This window comes from Aristolochia californica, unplaced genomic scaffold, assembly GCF_029961685.1.
Source record: "Aristolochia californica isolate CCGP_79_NKW_82.1479 unplaced genomic scaffold, dmAriCali1.0.hap1 SCAF_5, whole genome shotgun sequence".
NCBI classification, from domain to species: domain Eukaryota; kingdom Viridiplantae; phylum Streptophyta; class Magnoliopsida; order Piperales; family Aristolochiaceae; genus Aristolochia; species Aristolochia californica.
Genome location: NW_027182214.1, coordinates 4971587 through 4991130, shown reverse-complemented (window position 1 = coordinate 4991130; position 19544 = coordinate 4971587). Strand labels below are relative to the sequence as shown.

At 40.5% G+C, this 19544-nt stretch overlaps 2 protein-coding genes across 2 annotated transcripts; one reads left to right on the top strand and one right to left on the bottom strand.

Moving 5' to 3' along the window:
• The first annotated feature begins 842 nt into the window (after positions 1-842).
• Positions 843-3960, top strand: LOC137966291 (uncharacterized). The gene is made up of 7 exons (XM_068812872.1): positions 843-919; positions 1037-1406; positions 1897-2124; positions 2212-2566; positions 2668-2795; positions 2882-3017; positions 3300-3960. The coding sequence occupies exons 2-7, from the start codon at positions 1063-1065 to the stop codon at positions 3537-3539; spliced, it is 1431 nt and encodes a 476-aa protein (XP_068668973.1). The 5' UTR covers positions 843-919; positions 1037-1062; the 3' UTR covers positions 3540-3960.
• A 4579-nt stretch (positions 3961-8539) lies between these two features.
• LOC137966170 (U-box domain-containing protein 4-like) lies at positions 8540-10996 on the bottom strand. The gene is made up of 2 exons (XM_068812716.1): positions 9598-10996; positions 8540-9266 (listed from the first exon to the last, which is right to left on the bottom strand). Exons 1-2 carry the CDS (start codon positions 10831-10833, stop codon positions 9204-9206), a joined length of 1299 nt encoding a protein of 432 aa, XP_068668817.1. The 5' UTR covers positions 10834-10996; the 3' UTR covers positions 8540-9203.
• Between the last annotated feature and the right edge of the window lie 8548 nt (positions 10997-19544).

Sequence of the window (19544 nt, the reverse complement as noted above, 5' to 3'; positions counted from 1 at the left end):
CTTAATACATGAGAGCACAAATTTGAGCTCTTAGTTATAGTTTGTAAGGGTAAAAACCTTAATACATGAGTACAGACAAAAGGAACTTAAGTTATTATATAATTACATCTCATGTCACTCATTCACTTAATTATATTGCCTCTATCTTCTTTATTCATAGAGGTTCCTAGGAAAACTCATATGGAAGCTATACATAGAATTTTGAGATTTTTAAAGGGAGGACTGTATAGTACAACTGTTATGGTCATAAAGAAGTGTCGAGCTATTCTAATGCAAATTATGTCGGATCAAAGATAGATTGAAAATCAACATTTTACCCTTTGTACTTTTGTCGTAGAAAGCCTGGTGACATGAAGAATTAAAAAAACAAAGTATAATGGTTTAAGTCTAGTGCTTAAGCTGAATACAGGGTTACGACCCATACAACATATAAATTGATATAAGTTCAATGTTCCCTATCAGAATTTAGCTTAGAGATGAAGTTAGAAAGCTATCATTTTATCTAAGCTAAAATCTAAATATGAAAAAAATCCACATAGACGTATTTCCACTAAGAGAGCTGATGTGGAGGCCAGAGTGATGTCGAACCTCTGGGTTATATTATATATAAAGATGATGTACTTATGTTTTAGGGTTTCTGGCAACGGCCATTATCGAAATACTTATTTCTAAGTAGAAGTTTAAATTGAATTTAAATAAAGGAGATTGGATCATTTTTATCTAAGCAAAAATCTAAATATGAAAAAAATCCACATAGACTTATTTCCACGAAGAGAGCTGATGTGGAGGCCAGAGTGATGCCGAACCTCTGGTTTATATTATATATAAGGATGCTGTGCTGGCGTTTTAGGGTTTCTGGCGTGGTCATTCTCGAAATACGTATTTCTTTCCAGATCTCTCAATTTCAGATCCATCCAAGGTATTTCTAGGTTAGAGTAGTTCGATTAAATTTTCTTCGAAGATCTGGCGAGAATCTCCGCCAGTTGTTGATATTTTTGGTGTTGTTTGATTAATAATTTAGGTTGATTTTTAACAGTTGTGGAATAGATTTGACAAGAAAAGATGGGTGGAGGATTTCGAGTTCTTCATCTTGTTAGACCTTTTCTCTCGATCCTGCCTGAGGTACAATCTGCAGATAGGAGGGTTCCCTTCAGAGAGAAGGTTATCTATACTGTGATTTCGCTTTTTATCTTCCTTGTCTGCAGTCAGCTCCCTCTGTATGGCATTCATTCAACAACAGGAGCAGATCCCTTCTACTGGATGCGTGTTATCCTTGCGTCAAACCGTGGGACTGTCATGGAACTTGGAATTACCCCCATTGTGACGTCTGGGTTGGTGATGCAACTTTTGGCAGGTTCCAAGATAATTGAAGTTGACAACAGTGTTCGAGAGGATCGGGCCCTATTGTAAGTATTTTCCTTTAAAGTCCGCAGTCTGTTGGTTTTTTTGGTTGATTAGTTTGAGTAATCGCTTTTCATGTACAATTGGGTTTGTATTTGTGTAATTTATCGGTAATTCGGTAATCTTTGCCTGCTAGCCGATTACTTACTGCTGCTCTGGTGGATCGCTTTGATCTGAGGCTAAATCGTCTCCACAGACTTCTGGCCTTGTTATTTATGATATGGCTGTGTGGAAGATGGTAATCTGCTTTGGAACTTGACAAATTTTGGCTTTCGGAAAATGACCAGAGATTGCAGATGCATGCATTTCTGCGAATAACAAAATCTTTGGAATGCTCATCATTGCTATGAATGCATCTATATGTCCGACATCTTCTAGGTTGTCAAAATTCATTTGAGTCTTTTTGCTTTTACTATGGCATATTTTGTAGGGTTGAACTTGGTGTATGCTCAGATTTTCATATCATGGTGGCTGACATGTATTTTGTTTCTATAGAAATGGTGCTCAGAAGTTACTGGGAATCCTCATTGCTGTGGGTGAGGCGGTTGCGTATGTTGTTTCTGGGATGTATGGCAGCGTGAACCAACTTGGTGTGGGAAATGCCATCCTCATAATTGTTCAGCTGTGTTTTGCTGGTTTGATAGTAATATGCTTAGATGAGCTACTGCAAAAAGGATATGGTCTTGGATCTGGCATTTCTTTGTTTATAGCCACCAATATCTGGTTAGTTGCATGCTTTCTTCTTCTTTCTTTTAGTAAAGTCATGTATAATAGTTGATTTTTTTTCTTTATGTTGCTATACTTTTGCAGTGAAAATATCATTTGGAAAGCATTCAGCCCCACCACAATCAACAGTGGCCGAGGAGCTGAATTTGAAGGAGCTGTTATTGCTTTGTTCCATCTTCTTATAACTCGAACTGATAAGGTTCGCGCTCTGCGCGAGGCTTTCTATCGACAGAATCTTCCGAATGTCACGAACTTGCTTGCAACAGTTTTGGTGTTCCTTATTGTAATTTACTTTCAAGGATTCCGTGTTGTTTTACCAGTGAGGTCAAAGAATGCCCGTGGTCAACAAGGTTCATATCCCATCAAACTGTTCTACACCTCCAACATGCCAATCATTCTGCAGTCAGCACTTGTTTCAAATCTCTATTTTATCTCACAGGTATTTAATCTCTTAAATGCTGGTTGAAATTAGATCTAGTCATTGTTTTTTTTTTTTTTTTTTTGCATTGTGAATGCTCATGCTATTTATATCTATTGCAGTTGTTATACAGGAGGTACAGTGGAAATTTCCTTGTGAATCTACTGGGTAAATGGAAAGAATCTGAGTATTCAGGTGGTCAGTATATTCCCGTTGGTGGCCTTGCATACTACATGACAGCCCCAGCTAGGTGATGATGCTTATTTTTCTACTTCAAGTTCTATGGAAATAGTTTCTGGTTTCACTCATTCTAAAAATATACTTCATTCTTTTCAGCTTGGCAGATATGGCAGCGAATCCATTCCATGCACTTTTTTACGTTGTGTTTATGCTTTCAGCGTGTGCACTCTTCTCAAAAACTTGGATAGAAGTGTCTGGTTCCTCTGCTAGAGATGTGGCTAAGCAGCTTAGGGTATAGCATCTTACATCTATTCAGTTTATTTATTTTATAAAATTGCCATTATAACCCTTAAAAGCCTAAGGCTTAGTTGAGTTGTAGATGTTACAGCCAATCCTCCTGGAGACTAGATGCCTTCTTGGATTTACTTTTTCTAATTTTAAAGTATACCTTAGTCGATTAGGGATATGTATCCTATTCCTTTGCAGATTTATGCTCATATCTGACTGTTGGTATCAAGTAGACCTTACATTTTTAAGTATCTGGTTTTATGCTTTTATCTGCACGCATCTGCAGGAACAACAAATGGTGATGCCTGGTCACAGGGAGTCCAATCTGCAGAAGGAACTGAACCGTTACATTCCCACTGCAGCTGCTTTTGGTGGCATATGTATTGGTGCGCTAACTGTGATGGCAGATTTCATGGGAGCAATTGGGTCGGGGACAGGGATCTTGCTTGCCGTGACAATCATATATCAGTACTTTGAGACGTTTGAGAAGGAGAAAGCCAGCGAACTTGGGTTCTTTGGCCTCTGAGAAAATAGAGGTGCTTGTGTTTGATGTTTATCTAAACTTGGAGAAACGGACAGTGGTGGTGCCAATGAGCTCCCTGGCAGTTTTGGCGAGCAAGCTGACCGATGTATACGTAAGAAAATCCGTATGTGCTTACTTTAACATTGTGGTAGGGATGAAAATCATAGTTAAGTTATAGTTCTTTTAGCCAGAGAAGAACCTCTATGCTGGAGAACTGTCAAAAGTTGTGACAGATTTGCAGCAGTGACAACTACGGGAAGATTATAGGTTTTTCATCATTTTCTGGTCATGGAATTTGTTTCATTTTTTAGTTTAATACATGAAAGGCTTTGAAGCCCCTGGGATCAAATCCCCGATTCTAACGCCCTGTTTTGGCTTAGGTTCTTAGCAACTCTCTTGAATTATTAAGCTGTACTTATATTAAGATGGGTTAAAAGCACTTTGATGTCATACCGTCTGTTAAAGAGACTTGATCGTTGTCGACCGGTAGGGTTATAGATTGGAAGAGACCATGGTTAGACCGGGTCTCCATCTGCATTTGCCTTCTTCCATTTTTTTTTTAAATCCTTGCTGCCCATCATGACTCAAGCTGTACCCCCAGCTCTTACCTCTCGAAAAAAAAAAACCTCCCTCCTGGTTCTCCGCCTCTCCCTCCCACAAACTCTGAAACCCTTTATCATTCTTCCTTATGTTGTCCTTTAGGTTTCCCATCGATGACGCATCCCTCATCGCCAACCTCCACCGTTGTCGCCGTTGCCATGACTTCTCCTTCTTCTCCTAACCTTATGGTCACCCGACATCACCATCGATTCCTTTCCGAGTCTGACGCCCTCATTCCCTCCACTCTTGACTCTGTCAGCAGAAGGTTTAAGAATCCTTACTGCCATTGCCTACTGATTCTGACTCTCTGCCATCGGTTTTGTTGAATCGCCATCATAGCAGCAACCTTCTCAACTTTCCCAACCCTCACTGGATACGCAACGATGCCATTGTCATCAACTCCATTTCTGAACATTTCTTTCACCGCCATCGTCTCCTCTTTAACAATCTTCAGTCATCGCCATCGCAATCTATTAGCGTCATATTAGACTCTTCCATATCTGCTTTCCAATAGAGTACAAGCTACGTTGCAATTTTTTTCACTCAATTTATCCAAAGATGGTTTTGAACTTAAGGTTACCAATGTCCTCCATGTCATGAATCACTCAGGCAAATATTTTACAACTGTGATTCCTCTTCTATGACTATGTTTCTCTTTTTGACCAAAAAGGTGTTGCAGCCTCATCAGCACAATGCCCCTATCTTTTGTGTTCTTATACATTCATCTCGGGACGCTTCTTTGTAGTCATCTGGCTAAATGAAATCTTAATGCGATCACTTCCTTGTAATATTTTTCTTGCATTTTACCAATGTTCACCTCACATCATCATCTTTCTTCGAAAGGGATGTTCTAAAAATTTGAGTTTGTGTAAGGGTGAAAGCTTCTCGTCCCGTCTTAATTATTTGTACACCAAACAATTCAAACTTTACTAAAAAGGGCTTCCCTCCTTTGGCATTTTTTTATTAGCATCTTTAATGTCTTCACAAACACCGAGTTTGAAGCAATTGGCTCATCTACAAGATCAACTGTGATACACACTTTTGTTGCCAATTCTAAAACCTTGATTTTCAATAATTTTTTTTTATGTGGGATGTCCAATTATTTGGTGAAATTTGTAATAATTTGGATCATTGGTCTCCTCATCATCTTCTATTATGTTTGGTTCTGGAAATTTTACCATTCACTTCTTGAGTAGTCACTCCAACATCACAAGCACATTTGAGTCATGAAAGGGATAGGATTTTGCTTGTCTTTCCTTTAGTTTAAGTTTTTTTCACTTTTGTCTCCATTGGTTTGTTTTAGTTACCACCATTCTTTGATTCATCTGAATTTTGGCAAGTATGATAACTTTGGTTGTGTGAGATTCTTTAGATGATCCTTTAACAAAGTTTTTAGTATTCCTTTTTCATTTTAACTTTTTTCTAGGGTCATCAATTGAAGTCTTCCCCTCACCCTTTTGCTCAATGAGGATTCCATTTTATGTGCTTCTATTACCGACTCTTGAAAATCTTTGGGCTTCTGACTCGATAAGAAGTACAGTAAGCCCCAACACATCCCTCCAATACACATGTTGATTTTAGTCTTAGTCAACAAGTTGGCACTTTCTTTGTAATTGGGGCTTAGATTTCTTGAGCAATTTATGTAATGAATCATTTTTTCCTTTTATGTTGCTTCATGTTGGTGAGCTCCATCAAGGTTATAACGTGATGAATGCTATAAAACTAGCTTAAGAACTTGTGCTCCACTTGCTCCCAATTATCAGTTGATTTTTTAGAAGTTTAATGAACCAATTAAATGCATTTCCTTTCAAGAAGCATTTCTATTACTTTTCAAGAAGATCTCCATCAGTACCGACATTATTTCAAGTCTCAATGAAGTGGGCGATGCACTTTTTGGGATTTTCAACACCATTGGACTATTGGAATTTTGATGAATCGGTATCCTAAGTGTTTGAATAAGTTACCCGTATGCCTTGCATAGACATAAGACCTATCCCCTATCAACAAGAGGGTTCCTTGGAACATCACTGGCATTGATTTCATTAAGAACTTCTATGGTAATGGATTTATGCTCAACCAATTGGACTCTATTAGATTTCTCATGCTAGTTAGGAAGTGCATTGGCTGACGTGCTTATATATACTTGGTGCTTGTTTGCTGTGTGAAAGAGTTCTCCCATATTAGCTACTAGAAGTTCAAAATTATTCATAAGTTGAGTGATTTGAACATCTCTGACCAAGATTTCTTTGTCTTGTTCCTTCATCACTTGATGGAGTTCAATGATCTACTCCTCGAATGTTTTTGCTTCAGTCACCATTGTGGTAACTTTGATTAAAGGTGATGCAATTGGTGAAGAAAACTTTGAAGGGGATGGAAGATTCAACCCACTGCACCTTTGATGGGCTAGTGAGAACTATGAGTTGGATGTTGCAAGTATACTTGAATAACTCTAGTACCCTTAATCTTTTCTAAAGAGAATATAATGTTTTGGTTGTTGTCCCCTCTCCTAAAAGAAGGCTTGTTGGTGAAGAGATTCTTTGACATTGAATGGGTGATTGGACTAGCACAAACTTTGAAAAAGGCACCAGTGGGTGCTACCCATTTGAGAGTAAGTAGCTCTTGAATATGTATTCACTTGCTTCAATACACATGGGTAAGCATCAATTGGACCAAAGGGCCTCATGCTTTGTCGAGTGGGACTTAAGCTGGTGGCATTGACTTCCTTTCTTTTACCATTATCGAAGGATGCTATTGAGTTGAGAATGCAAAAGTGGAGAAAGAGATGAGAGGTAGAGGTTGTCCTACCAAGTATACCAAAAATGACCACGTACAAAGGGATCCAGTTCTCGAGGTGGCACAACCATAAGTATAACAACAAGGACAATTACAAGGTTTTAGGTGATGTGAGTTCGGTTATCTAAAGAGTCATTTTATTCAATCTCTACTCATGAAGATTCGAACTTTGCTTAATTTGACGAATATACTGGAACTCTGTTGGTTGATTATCCTCAATTTTATAACTAGTCTCCATTTAGTACTTAATGAGAAGATTTGATCTCTTATTTTGTGTAGTACCTCCAAGGATAGTAATAAAAGAGTGACAAAAATGATTTCTTGTTGTTATGAATTTGACAAGGCTTCAAATTGGTTTGAGATTTGAATTGGGAGCACAACTAGAGCTTTTCTAATCTTGTGAACAAAGTTTTGATGCAATGGAACTTGGAAAAATTCTCAAATAATTTTCCTTTTCCAGACAATTTTCTCAAAGTTTTCAAGGGTGCCTTTATTTATAGGGTGGTGGAGGTAGTTCAACCATCACGTCTTTTTCTTTCCCTTATATTCTCTCTCCCCTTGGCTAGGTATACATAAAAGGGGAGAAAGACATGTGGCAAGACTTATTCTTCAACTCATGAGAGTGTGACACCTCATCTTGCCCATTTGAAATAATGTGACTTTCCTTTGAGCACGTCTTCCTACGACACCATGTCACCCATGTGCCACCTCCATTGCTTGGGTGGGTTTTCCTATAACACCACTCGTGAGTCATGTGCCAACTCCTTTACTTAATGTGGCACTTAGGCGGTGCTTATGTGGCGATTGGGTGACCTCTCTTTTTTATTTAATCTTTTTTGTGGCCCATGTAATCGTCTTTATTCTGTCCATTAATCGGGCTTTGATCACAGTAATCAATTCTGATTTGGACAAAACACTCTGATTTTGACCATTGGTCAATTGTTTTACTAAACCCCTATGTTTTAATTATCAAGATCTTTGAATTTGAGTATTGGTTAACTAGTGATCATATTCCTTCAATCTTGACTATCAATCAGGCTCTGATCTCAATAATTGATCATAGTTTTGATTGAAACTTCGATTTTAACAATTAGCTTTACTAGTGGTATTTGATCTAAGCCAAATCAAATGAAATGGAGTTCAACAAAACCCAATCCCTTCAACAAGTGAAAACTGGATTGACCAATCAGGTGTGGCTGGAAAGTTAGATCAACTCAAAAAACTAAGGGGAAATTTCCTCTTCCTCCTCCCACCAACCAGGGAGTGGGCACAACACCCCAGACACCTCTTTCAACACCTATTTGTGGGTGATGACCCCAGTTTGTTAAAAAATATATATAAATCGAACAAGACTGGATCCAACTAATAAGTCACAAAACCAGAAATCATATGCCCATAGCGAACAGACAACAAGAGTATATTTTAAGGATTGTTGGTTTAGGGGTTTTAGTTCAACAACTTCTGTTAATGCCACTATTCTTTTGTTCACTTGATTAACATTGGATTTACTTGATCTAAAAGCATCAGGTGCCTTTCCCTGTCCAATTACTTTATTCCAAGTGAATCTTTAAAACAGCCTGTCTTGCTTAATAATTAAAGGAGCAAAATACTTCACCTCAACTGTTCAAAAATTAGAAATCATAACCATGGTCTCTTAAGGGTCTGTTTGGAACCCTAGAAAAGAAAAAGAAAATAAGAATTTGATCGAAACAGACCTGCTTGGGGTGACAAAACCCATTTTTTCACTGGGGCCGAAGTCTACAACCATTGGATACTGCACTGGCATCTACAACAATGTGAACTTTGAAAGAGGAGATGGGATTCACTGGTTGGAAACCCCGTCCCTGAGCAAATACCTCTGAGCAGTTCAAGAAGTAATTTGGATATTAGTATAAAGAGCAGCAATGGGTGTTGATGAGGCTGAATTCATATCAAAGCATATATCAATTACATAAAAGAATTTGGATCACCCAAATCTCAACCTCTTGAACTCTCATTTCTTCGCAACCATCAAAGTCTCTTCACTTCCTCTTTCTAACCTTTGTTCAATACTGCTAAGGTTAAGTCTACTGTCTCTCCATGTTTTTCATCGTCTTCTACTGTCTTTCTCTCTCAGGTGAACAATTAACAAACCACACTGTACAGATTACAAACCATGAAAGCCCCTATTTACAGTCATGAAAACCATTGACCCAGTGAGAAGGGAAAATTTTCCTAATAAACAAAATGAAACAAAAACACAGAGCTTCTTCCTTCCCTCTTGCTATATAATCCTTAAGGACACGAAGGAGATGCCACTTGTCTATTCTCCCGCAAATACTTGAGCAGAGTCTCCGCCTGTTACAAGAACAGAAGAATGGAAATTTCTGCTATCAGCAAAACGTTCAATTTGATGAACAGGGAAAGTTGCATTCAATCAAATTTCAATTTTCACTGTAATTCTATTTATGATCAGAATAAGCGTCACTTTTAATGCCCTCACTTCTCAATCACAGAGGAAAAAGATCCCCTTAATTTCATCCATAAATTCCAGGGACAAATCTGTTTTCATTGTAAAAATCATTTCCTACCAAACTTTGAAGATCTACAAATGGGTTTTCTCCACTATAAAGAAAAAATGTTCGAAAGCGAAGTGGTTAGATCAGAGGCGTAAAAAGAGTAGCAGTACCTTGTGCTTGGCACGGGCAGTGCCGGACTGAGACAGAGCCACCAGAGGTGGAATACCGCCTTCGCGGATGAGCAATCCTCTGTTGGTGACGCAGTCCCCGCATAGCTGCAGCAGCGTCGAGACAGCGAACTCCTTCCCCTTGGCGGACCCGTCCTCGATAGGCTCCACAAGTGCTGGAATTCCTCCCTCCGCAACCACCGCCTCCCTCCCGGCTGGGATTGTCGCCAGGCTGCTCAATACTACCATAGCCTTCTCTGATAGTCCGCCCCCGCGCTCCCCCACCATCTCCACCAGCGGCGCCACCGCCCCCGCCATCACCGCTCGCTCTTTGTTCTGTCGCGCCCCACACAGCTTGTACAGCGTCGCCATGGCGTCCTTCTTCCCTCGATTGCTCTCCCCCATCAGCATCGCCACCAGCGGAGGCACCGCGCCGCACGCCCCGATGGACAGTCGGTTCTCCTCGATCAGCGACAGATTCATCAGCGCGCAGGCGGCATTCTGTTTCGACGCCGCAGTCCCAATCTTCAGAGCGTAAACCAGAGGCTTGATCGCTCCGGCATCGGCGATCAGTTTCTTGTTTCGCTCGTCCAGCGACAGATTAAGCAGCGCCGTCACCGCATTTTCCTGCGTTGACGGATCCACTGAGCGGAGGAGCGGGACCAGCGCCGGAATCGCCCCGGAGGACCCGATGAGCTCCCGATTTTCCGGTCGGTTCTTTGCCAGCAGGCGAAGCTTCGCCGTGGTCAATCTCTGGTCGGTAACGGATGGTGATTGTAGACCTTTCACGCAGATCTGAACAGTATGGTGAATATTTTCCAAGCAACCGCTCTCGAAGATCTCCGAAGTCAGGTTCTCCCGATGGAGGAAACCTGACCCTACCTCGCAGTCGATGTCGGAGCCGCCATGGCGGCTCCAATGATCCGATTCCGGCAGCTTCGCAAGGCGCTCCAACTCGCCGGAAATGTCACTGCTGTAAGCTGAAAAATCACTGAAAGTTTGCGAAAGCTCCAGAAACTCCGTCACCTCCAGCGAGGGCGACTTCTGAGATCCACCATCACCGGCAGCAAGCTCAATGAGTCTGAAGTCGATGACGGAATCTGTCAGGGTCTCAGACAAATTCTGCTCCGGCAATGCACCGGTCTGGGAGAAGATTTTCGACCTGACAGTCCTCATGGACCGCCCGAGAGTTCGCTGTACCTTGACTGTACTCCGAGCGGGAGAAGAAGAGTATGCCATCAGAGAGGGAGGAAGATAGACAGGAATTGGAGTCTCCGACGGAGACCAATTTCGAACAAACACAGCTCGAGGTCGATTCTACCCGAAACAACTGAAATTTCAGTCGGAAGCTTTTGAAAAGATAAAACGGACTTCCGCTTCGAATCGTTCGGGGAAGTCTCATATAGTGAGTGGATCACAGAGAAAAGAGGAAAAAGGAAGCTAGCAATAATGGTAGTTACATAGAGAGGAAGAGAGAGAAAACCTTTTCGCTCTTTTAAGCAAGAAGATAAAAAGGCTCGGTTCATATCGGCTCATCTCGAATCATATCGGTTGAAAAAGGATCATATCGGCCTATATCGGCTCGGCAGTTTCGGAGAAGCTTTCTTTTAACGGTTTCGAATCTCACGTCGGGTCTCGATCTTGACGCTGCAGGTGAGCACGTGCTGATAGGAATTGAATGATCATGACCGTTGAAGGATCGTACTGAGTTTCACACCGTCCAAATCTAGACTCGAAATAAACGCGCAAATCGGTTACAGCAGAGACGCAAAGAGGAGAAACACGTCGACCAGAAATTAGAGTACACGTCAGCTGGGAAAGGAATGCCGACACCTAGCTTTTACGCTTTGGGATGCTAATTTCCAGTCAGAATCTTCGGATTAAAAATTTAATTAATTTTACCGGTCATTTACCCTAGGTAGGAGTGGCATTGAGGAAAGCTTAGCCGGAACTTGCCTATGTTCAGCTGAACTTGATTTAAATATTTCGAACTCGAGCTCGAGCCGAGCCCAGTCTATATTTAAAACTTTTCAAAATACATATATATATATATATATAAAATAAATTATATATAAAATTATACATATATTTTAAATAAAATTGGGCATGACCTTTACTTGGGCATAATCTATGTATATAATGCTGGTATAAAATTCAGCATGCCCTCTACTTAAAATTGGGCATAATCTATATACATAATACCTACATAAATACTCCATAAACACTCCATAAAATTGTTTATACATTTCGTAAATACTCCATGAAATTATTTATACACTCCTTACACTCCATAAAATAGTCTAAGCACTCCATACACTGCATAACATTATGAATAAACTCCATACAATAATCAAACACAACAAAATTAAATGAAATATCACTATCAATTTACAATCACCCAAATAAAAACTATAAATCCATTATAAATTTACAAACTATAGTTGTTTCTCTTCATGCTACAAAATAATATACATCTCTGTATGAGCAAAATCTCCACCAATGACAAAAACAAAAAAATAAAATTAGTTATTGTCATATAAAAAAATACTCTTCCACTACTAGTTACTTAATGTCGTTAAAAATATTAAAATTACCATGATGAGAAAAAAACATGAAAAATCATGTAGCAGGTAGCATTAAATAAAAATCTTACCTCCCGTTGGACCGTCGCTTTCGTCTCGTCGGCGAGGAAGAACTTCAGATGAAGAAATCGAAGAGGAAGAAGATAAAAGAGGAAGGATAAAAATCGATTGCAAAAAAGAGAGATAATTTACATCCGTCTATATCTAACGTATCAATTCAACGAAATATTGGGTTTAAAAATAAAATTTTTGTACTGTATTCCGAAATGTTTTGTTCTGATATGTATGATGAATACATACTTACTAGACTTGTTACTAGTCTAACATAACGAAATTGGGCTCAGTTCCATATGCATAAAAAGGAGTTTTGTTTTGGTGAACAACAATTTAATTATTATGATTGTTTCATATACGTCCACTTGTTTTATTTTATGGGCCACAGTGACAGTGGTATTAGACCAAAATATAATGGGGAAATAGCAGTACTTCCTCTTTGAACAGTCAAGAGGGAAAAACAAATAAAATAGTAGGGGTTGGTTGCTCCTCATTGTAATATCCATAGTTATGGTAAGAGCGGGTTCATTGAAATCGAATATTATATTTAGGAATAGGAAGAGTTCAGTTGGAAAAATTTCCTATCATGCGTATTCCTTTGAGTTTCGAAATACGAACAACATCAGAATCAAATCATTCAAATATTGATCGAAAGATCATTGTTGTGTTTTGCTCGAATCAACACCGAAATAACAGAGGAAGAAACGTACAAAGTTAAAAATGAAAAAAAAAAATCAACACCGAAATCGCAAAGGAAGAAAATGTACAGAAGATAAAAATGAAAAAAAATCAACACCAAAATCGTAGAGGAAGAAAACGTATAGAAGATAAAAATGAAAAAAAAATCAACACTTACAGAAACAGAGAGTGTTCACCATTCGGGGATATCTCCAAAACTTTTCCAAGAATGAAGGAGCACTGCTAAAACGAAGTGAGAGTTAGAGATGTTTTAGGGTTAGGTCGGCGACAAAAAAAATAGAACATTAAATAAAAAATCTTACCTCCCATCGGACCATGGCTTTTGTCTTGTCGACGAGGAAGAACATCGAATGAAGAAATCGAAGAGGAAGAAGAAGAAATCACAGAGGAAGAAATCGTAAATGAAAAAATCAAAGTCTTTGATAGAGAGTGAGGAATCGAAGAGGGAGAGGGAGAATGAGGGATTTGAAGACCAAAATCCCCCATTTCCCATGAATCCCCACTGACGGACAATGATTTCCGTAAGAAAATCATGCTGAAACGGCATGGAAATGGCAGAGAAGTATGGGAGATTCATAGAGACGGAATGGAAGAGAGTCCCACAACGTGACTCTCTTCCAGTCCCGAGAAAGACTCCCAAAATTTTTCTAAATTCCCCCGATTCCCGAATCGCTGCTCGTTATATTAATAAGCTGGCTCGCAATCCGACGAGCCGAACCTAGCTCTGGTTGAGCTCGGCTCGTTAATTTAAACGGATCTTGAGCTTGGCTCGAGCTCGAGAGATAACGAATCGAACCGAGCCGAACTCGAGCCACTAGCGAGCCGTCTCGGTTCGAAGCCACCCCTACTCCTAGGTAATCTCTCTCTCTCTCTCTCTCTCTCTCTCTTTTGTTTAGGACATGAGAGATATTAGAAGACAATGCTATATTTGTAATTAGACTTATGTATCAATTCTTTATTTATAAATGTTAGGTTAATAATTTAGTTTTAAATCAATCTATAAAGGTTGGAGAGGATTAGGAACTCATTTGAAAAGCCTAATCCTTCACCTTCTTCTCTTCTCTCCTCGCTTCTTACTCTCTTTTTTATTTTACATTAATGGAATCCTAAGTTTCAACATGATATCAGAGCAGAGGTTTTAGGATTCCAAGATATGTTTCTGGTTGAGTTATGTAAAAGATTGCATGGTAGAGTCCTTCTCCCGACCCCCCCCCCCCCCCCCCCCCCCCCAAGTCGAACAACAGTATAAAAATAAAGAAAACCAAGAGGATTAGAGGGGGAGAATACATTGTATTGACGACTGAAAATACAATGATGGCCGTCCAAGTGGGAAGACCAGAGTCTCTCTACAATTCTCTCCCTTGCGTGCTATACAAGCTTTCCCTACAAGGGTCGAATGCCTAGGTATTTATAGGCTTCGACCCCTTGGAGTCTCTCCCTTCCATCCGATGAGAAGACAACCTCTCCCCATTCAAATCCCTTGAATTGATCCCTTACAACTACCTCTTGGACTCAATCTTATATGTGGACATCCTAAGTGTCTCCATACGTTAGGCCGCCCAATCAACATTCAAATCATACTTAAAATGAGTCCTAGTTGCCAAATGGAACATAAGGGAGTGGCCAAAGAAGAATCTCCCCCAAAATGGCAACCTCCCAGATTTCGCCACTTTGCATGCCCCCGCATGCGCATGTTACGGAACCAGCATGGCAACCCCAAATATGTTGGGCGCCTACGCGCCCACAGCTTCCGCGTCGTGTACGCATTTCACCTTCGGCAACCCCAAACGCCAATGCACCTTTTGCTTGGGCCGTGTACGTGTGCGCATTCTACTTGCTATGCACCGCACGCACGTTTGTTGCGTTAACGGTTTTTATCTCAGTCGACTGTTGGGGTCGTTGTGCGTCTTGCTGCTTGGCCATCCGTCTAGCAAGATCAAGTATGTCTTCTTCCTCTACAACTGATGTCGGTCGTATGCGTGCGCCACTCTGGGCCGTGCCATTGCACTTGGCCTTGGCCATCGCTGTTGTTGATGTGCACTGGACTTACACAGTCTTCAGCCTTAGTGTCTAGCCACACTATGGTTTCATCCTTCGTCTCATACTCCCACCACCATAAGGCAGACGCCCTTGCCTGCGTCCCTTGGCGATAGTCGGCCACCTCCTTCTCGAATTGCTACAACTCCGCAGCGTCTTGCCATGTTACCTCACTTTCCGGTTGACCCTGCCACTTGACCAAGTATTGCATCCTCCGGGGTTTGCCCCTTTGGCACTCCTCTCGGTCTGCAATAATATACTCTACTTTGTTTACCAAAGTAGTTGATACATCCATTGGACCCTTGGGTGAACTATTCTATTAGAGTCCGAGTCTTCAAAGTAAAGTTTAAGGTTTGATACATGAAAAACATTGTGGAACTTAAACCTTTTCGACAGCTGCAATTTGTAGGATAGGTTGCCCACACATTCAATGATAGGAAAATGACCTTCATATTTCTTCAAAAGACCTTTGTTCTTGCTTCTTAGGTGACAAAATTGTTTAGGTCTTAGTTTCATAAGGACCTGGTCACCTACCTTGAAAGAAGACACCCTCCTCTTCAAATTAGCACACTTCTTCATTTTTTAGCTGCCTTATGTAGTAAGACATGCCCCAATTCTGTTTTGTTTTTCCATCTCCTCGCCAGTTGATGGGCTGCTAGACTCTTCCGTGAGGTATCTGGAATGAGTCCCATAGGCGCTAAGGGTTGTTGTCATGTTGCCAACTCAAAGGACTATGCCCTATGGATTTGGATTTCTGCAAGTTGTATGAGAATTGGGCCATGTCCAAAAAGTCTGGCCAATTCTTTTGATTAGCTACAATAGAGTAGCACAAATATTGCTCCAACAAAGAGTTTATGTGCTCAATTTGGTTGTCAGTCTGAGGATGAAAAGTGGTGAAAAAATTAAGGGTAGTTCCTAATAGTTTAAATAATTCGGTTTAGAATTTCCCTGTGAACCTAGGGTCACGATCACTTATGATCGTTGTGGGCACCCCCCAATGCTTCACCACCTGTGCCATGAATGCTCGACCAGCTTCCTCCGTTATACAATCACTTGGCACTGCTACGAATGCTTCGTACTTCGTAAATCGGTCCACCACTACCATGATAGACCTTAACCCGTCTTTCTTGCGTAAACCAAAAATGAAGTCCATTGAAATAGACTCCCACGACCGTTTTGGAATGAGCATAGGTTGTAACAAGCCTCTGGGCTTCATTGTTCGATCTTATGTTATTGACAGATAAGACATATGCGCACAAATTTTTCCATATCGCTCTCCAAGTCTGGCCAATAATACTGGTCAAATAGCAAGGCCAACGTCCTTCTTTGACCTGGATGTCCTGCCCACAAAGAATCATGACATTCCCTCAAGAGGTCACACTGTAAGTTGTCATACTTTGGCACGTAAAATCTGTTACCTTTGGTCTTGAGCAGTCCGTACTCAAGCCAAAATCATCTCGTTTTGCTTAATGCAGCGGCTTGCACAATGCCATAGGCCTGGGCATCTTGGCGAAGACCAATGCAAATTCATGTCACTGTATGCGTGCGGTTGCTGCTTCCGCGCGCGTTGCTTGCGAAAAATACGATTTTGCTGCTGCTTGTGTTGGCTCGTTGCTGGCTTGTACTGGTGTGTTGTTGACTTGTGTAACACAAGTTTGAATGCTTTCTGAGTGCGTTCCAGCAATTCTTTTTGGTGTCGTACGTTATATGTGCGCCAATACCCTTTTGCCCTTCTTTCCATCAAAAGGCATAGTAGAACCCGTCTTTCTGCTTAAGGCATCTGCAACTGCATTAGCTTTCCCTGCCTTGTACATCATCTCAAAGTCAAACTTGGCCAAGAAGTCTTGCTACCGAGCTTGCTTCGGGCTGAGCTTTTTCTGCGTCAAGAAGTAGCTAGAAGCAACATTATCAATTTTTACATTAAACTTGGAGCCTAATAGATAGTGCCTCCAAGTACGTAAACAATGTATTACAACAGTCATTTCCCTTTCTTGAACAGTATATCGTTGCTCAGTTTCATTGAGTTTCCTACTCTCATAGGCGACAGGGTGTCCTTCTTGCTCCAACACTTCTCCAATGGCAAAATTTGAGGCATCCATGTGCACCTCAAATGGCTTGCTAAAGTCAGCAAGTTGCAGCACCGGTTCAGCCATCATGGAGTCTTTGAGTCACTGAAAGGACTGTTGACATCCTTTCGTCTAATGCCAAGAATAGTCCTTCTTGAGATGGTCAGTCAAGGGGGCAGCAAGTACTGAAAACCCCTTGATGAATCTCCTGTAATGGGATTACCAGAGTCTCTCTACAATTCTCTCCCTCGCATGTTATACAAGTTTTCTCTACAAGAAGGTGAATGCCCCTACAAGGGTCGAATGCCTTGGTATTTATAGGCTTTGAGCCCCTGGAGTCTCTCCCTTCCATCAAATGAGAAGAGAGCATCTCCCTATTCAAATCCCTTGATTTGATCCCTTACAACTACCTCTTGGACTCAATCTTGTATGTGGACGTCCTAAGTGTCTCCATACATTTGGTTGCCCAATCAACATTCAAATCATACTTAAAATGAGTCCTAGTTGCCATAGGGAACGTATGGGAGTGGCCAAAGATGAATCTCCCCTAAAATGACAACCTCCTAGATTTCGCCACTTTGCATGCGCTCGCACATGCGCGTTGCGAAACCAACATGGCAACCCCAAATGCGTTGGGCACCCGCGATGTTGCTTCATGATCTCGCGTGCCCACAGCTTCTGCGCAGCATGCGTATTTTACCTTCGACAACCCCAAACGCCAATACGCCTTCTGCCTGGGCTGTGCGTGCACACGTTCTGCTTGTTGTGGCCCGCGCTCGAGTCTGTTGCGTTTACGATTTCTATCTCGGCCTGTTGATGGGGTCCTTGCGCATCTTGCTGCTTGGCCATTCGTTTGGCAAGCTCAAATATGTCTTCTTCCTCTGCAGCTGATGTCGGGCTGGCCATATGCGTGCGCCCCTCTGGGCCGTGCTATTGCACTTGGCCTTGGCCGTCGCTGTTGTTGTTGTACACTGGACTTGCACAATCTTCGTTCTTGGTGTTTGGCCACACTATGGCTTCATCCTCCGTCTCAATAAGACTCTCATCCTTGTAATAATTTTCGAGTGTCAATTTGATGTTCATTGGTTAACCCAAGGGCTATAGAAGATTGAGGTGGTGGTTGCTTGTTTTCTTTTGGTTGGTGATTGCAGCAAACTATTAAGTTACTGTATCTATTCATTTATTGATTTCTCTTCTTATTTTCTTTGTGTAAGAATTCAGATCGGAAGTTGAGTGTTGTAGTGGTTGCACCTCCTTCCGAATTCCACGTTTGAGAAGTAGTTGTATAATCTATAATGAAAAATTCTACATGTTGCAATAATTTTTATGTGACTAAAATATTCAAGAAAAGGGGAGCACAAAAGATGAAGTTTGTCATCTATGAAGAATTGCATATGTGAAGAATTTTTTCAGCAAAAGAAAATTGAAGAACAAAAATCATTTTCATTGCAAGCTGAAGTTATAAACTCCAGTTTGAGAGAGAGTATTGGAGAGCAGATATGGAAGAGTCTTACATGACGCTCATAATATGAAGTCTTATAGAGCCAGAATTATTATGGAATGAGGTTTCACAGAAAAGTTTCAGTTAAAATGTGTTTAGTTACTACGTTCAGTTGTTTAACTATACTATGATTTATCTTTAAGTGTTAGACTTTGGGTGTAATTGAGACAAGGGTAGTTTAATTGTAATTGGTTTCTACTTGTTTCCTTTATTATAAATGGAAACTCATGTATTCAAATTACAATAAGTCACTGAAGTTTTTCTCTTTTCTAAAATTTCAACAATAAAATTATGTGCTGGCTTTGGGGAAGATGTAAATATAGGAAAATATCAAAGGCTAATAGGAAAATTGATATATCTCACTATAACTAGACCTGATATCTCCTTTGCAGTAAGTGTTGTTAGCTCAACCATGATCTAATATATCTCACTGTACATGCATAATCCTCGGAGTTCACATTGTAAGCCTTAAAAGTAATCCACAACTACTTAAAAAAAAGCTCTTAAACAGGGACTTTTATACAAGTGTCATGGTCACATTAATGTTGAGGGTTTTAAAAATGCTAATTGGGTAGGATCTTTGTATTATATAAATCTACCTCTAGCTATTGTACTTTTGTTGGAGGAAACCTGGTAACTTGGAAGAGTAAATAACAAAATATTGTTGTTAGATTCAGTGTAAAGGCTGAATATAGAGCCATGACCCATATAGTAAGGGAATTAATATGGATAAAATCACTCATCATAGAATTGGGTTTTAGCAGAGATACTCTAATTAAACTCCATTGTGATCACCAAGCAGTTGTCCACATTGCCTTCAACCCGGTCTTCCATGAATAGATAAAACACATTGAGGTTGCTTGTCCTGAGCCTTGAGTATGTTTCATCTCAAGGACAAGTTGTTGACATGTTTACAAAGCGTGTTGTTTCTTATGCATTGACAATTGAATGCTCCAAGTTGGAAGCATATAATGTTTGCTCCACCAATTTGAGGGGGAATATTAGAAGACA

Bases quoted from the DNA above. Each gene is read 5' to 3' on its own strand.
- LOC137966291 (XM_068812872.1), top strand. From the start codon at position 1,063: ATGGGTGGAGGATTTCGAGTTCTTCATCTTGTTAGACCTTTTCTCTCG. The intron at 1,407-1,896 runs GTAAGTATTTTC...TTGTTTCTATAG, and splicing joins CGAGAGGATCGGGCCCTATT to AAATGGTGCTCAGAAGTTAC. The intron at 3,018-3,299 runs GTATAGCATCTT...ACGCATCTGCAG, and splicing joins ATGTGGCTAAGCAGCTTAGG to GAACAACAAATGGTGATGCC.
- LOC137966170 (XM_068812716.1), bottom strand. From the start codon at position 10,833: ATGGCATACTCTTCTTCTCCCGCTCGGAGTACAGTCAAGGTACAGCGA. The intron at 9,267-9,597 runs GTACTGCTACTC...TTCTTGTAACAG, and splicing joins CTGCCCGTGCCAAGCACAAG to GCGGAGACTCTGCTCAAGTA.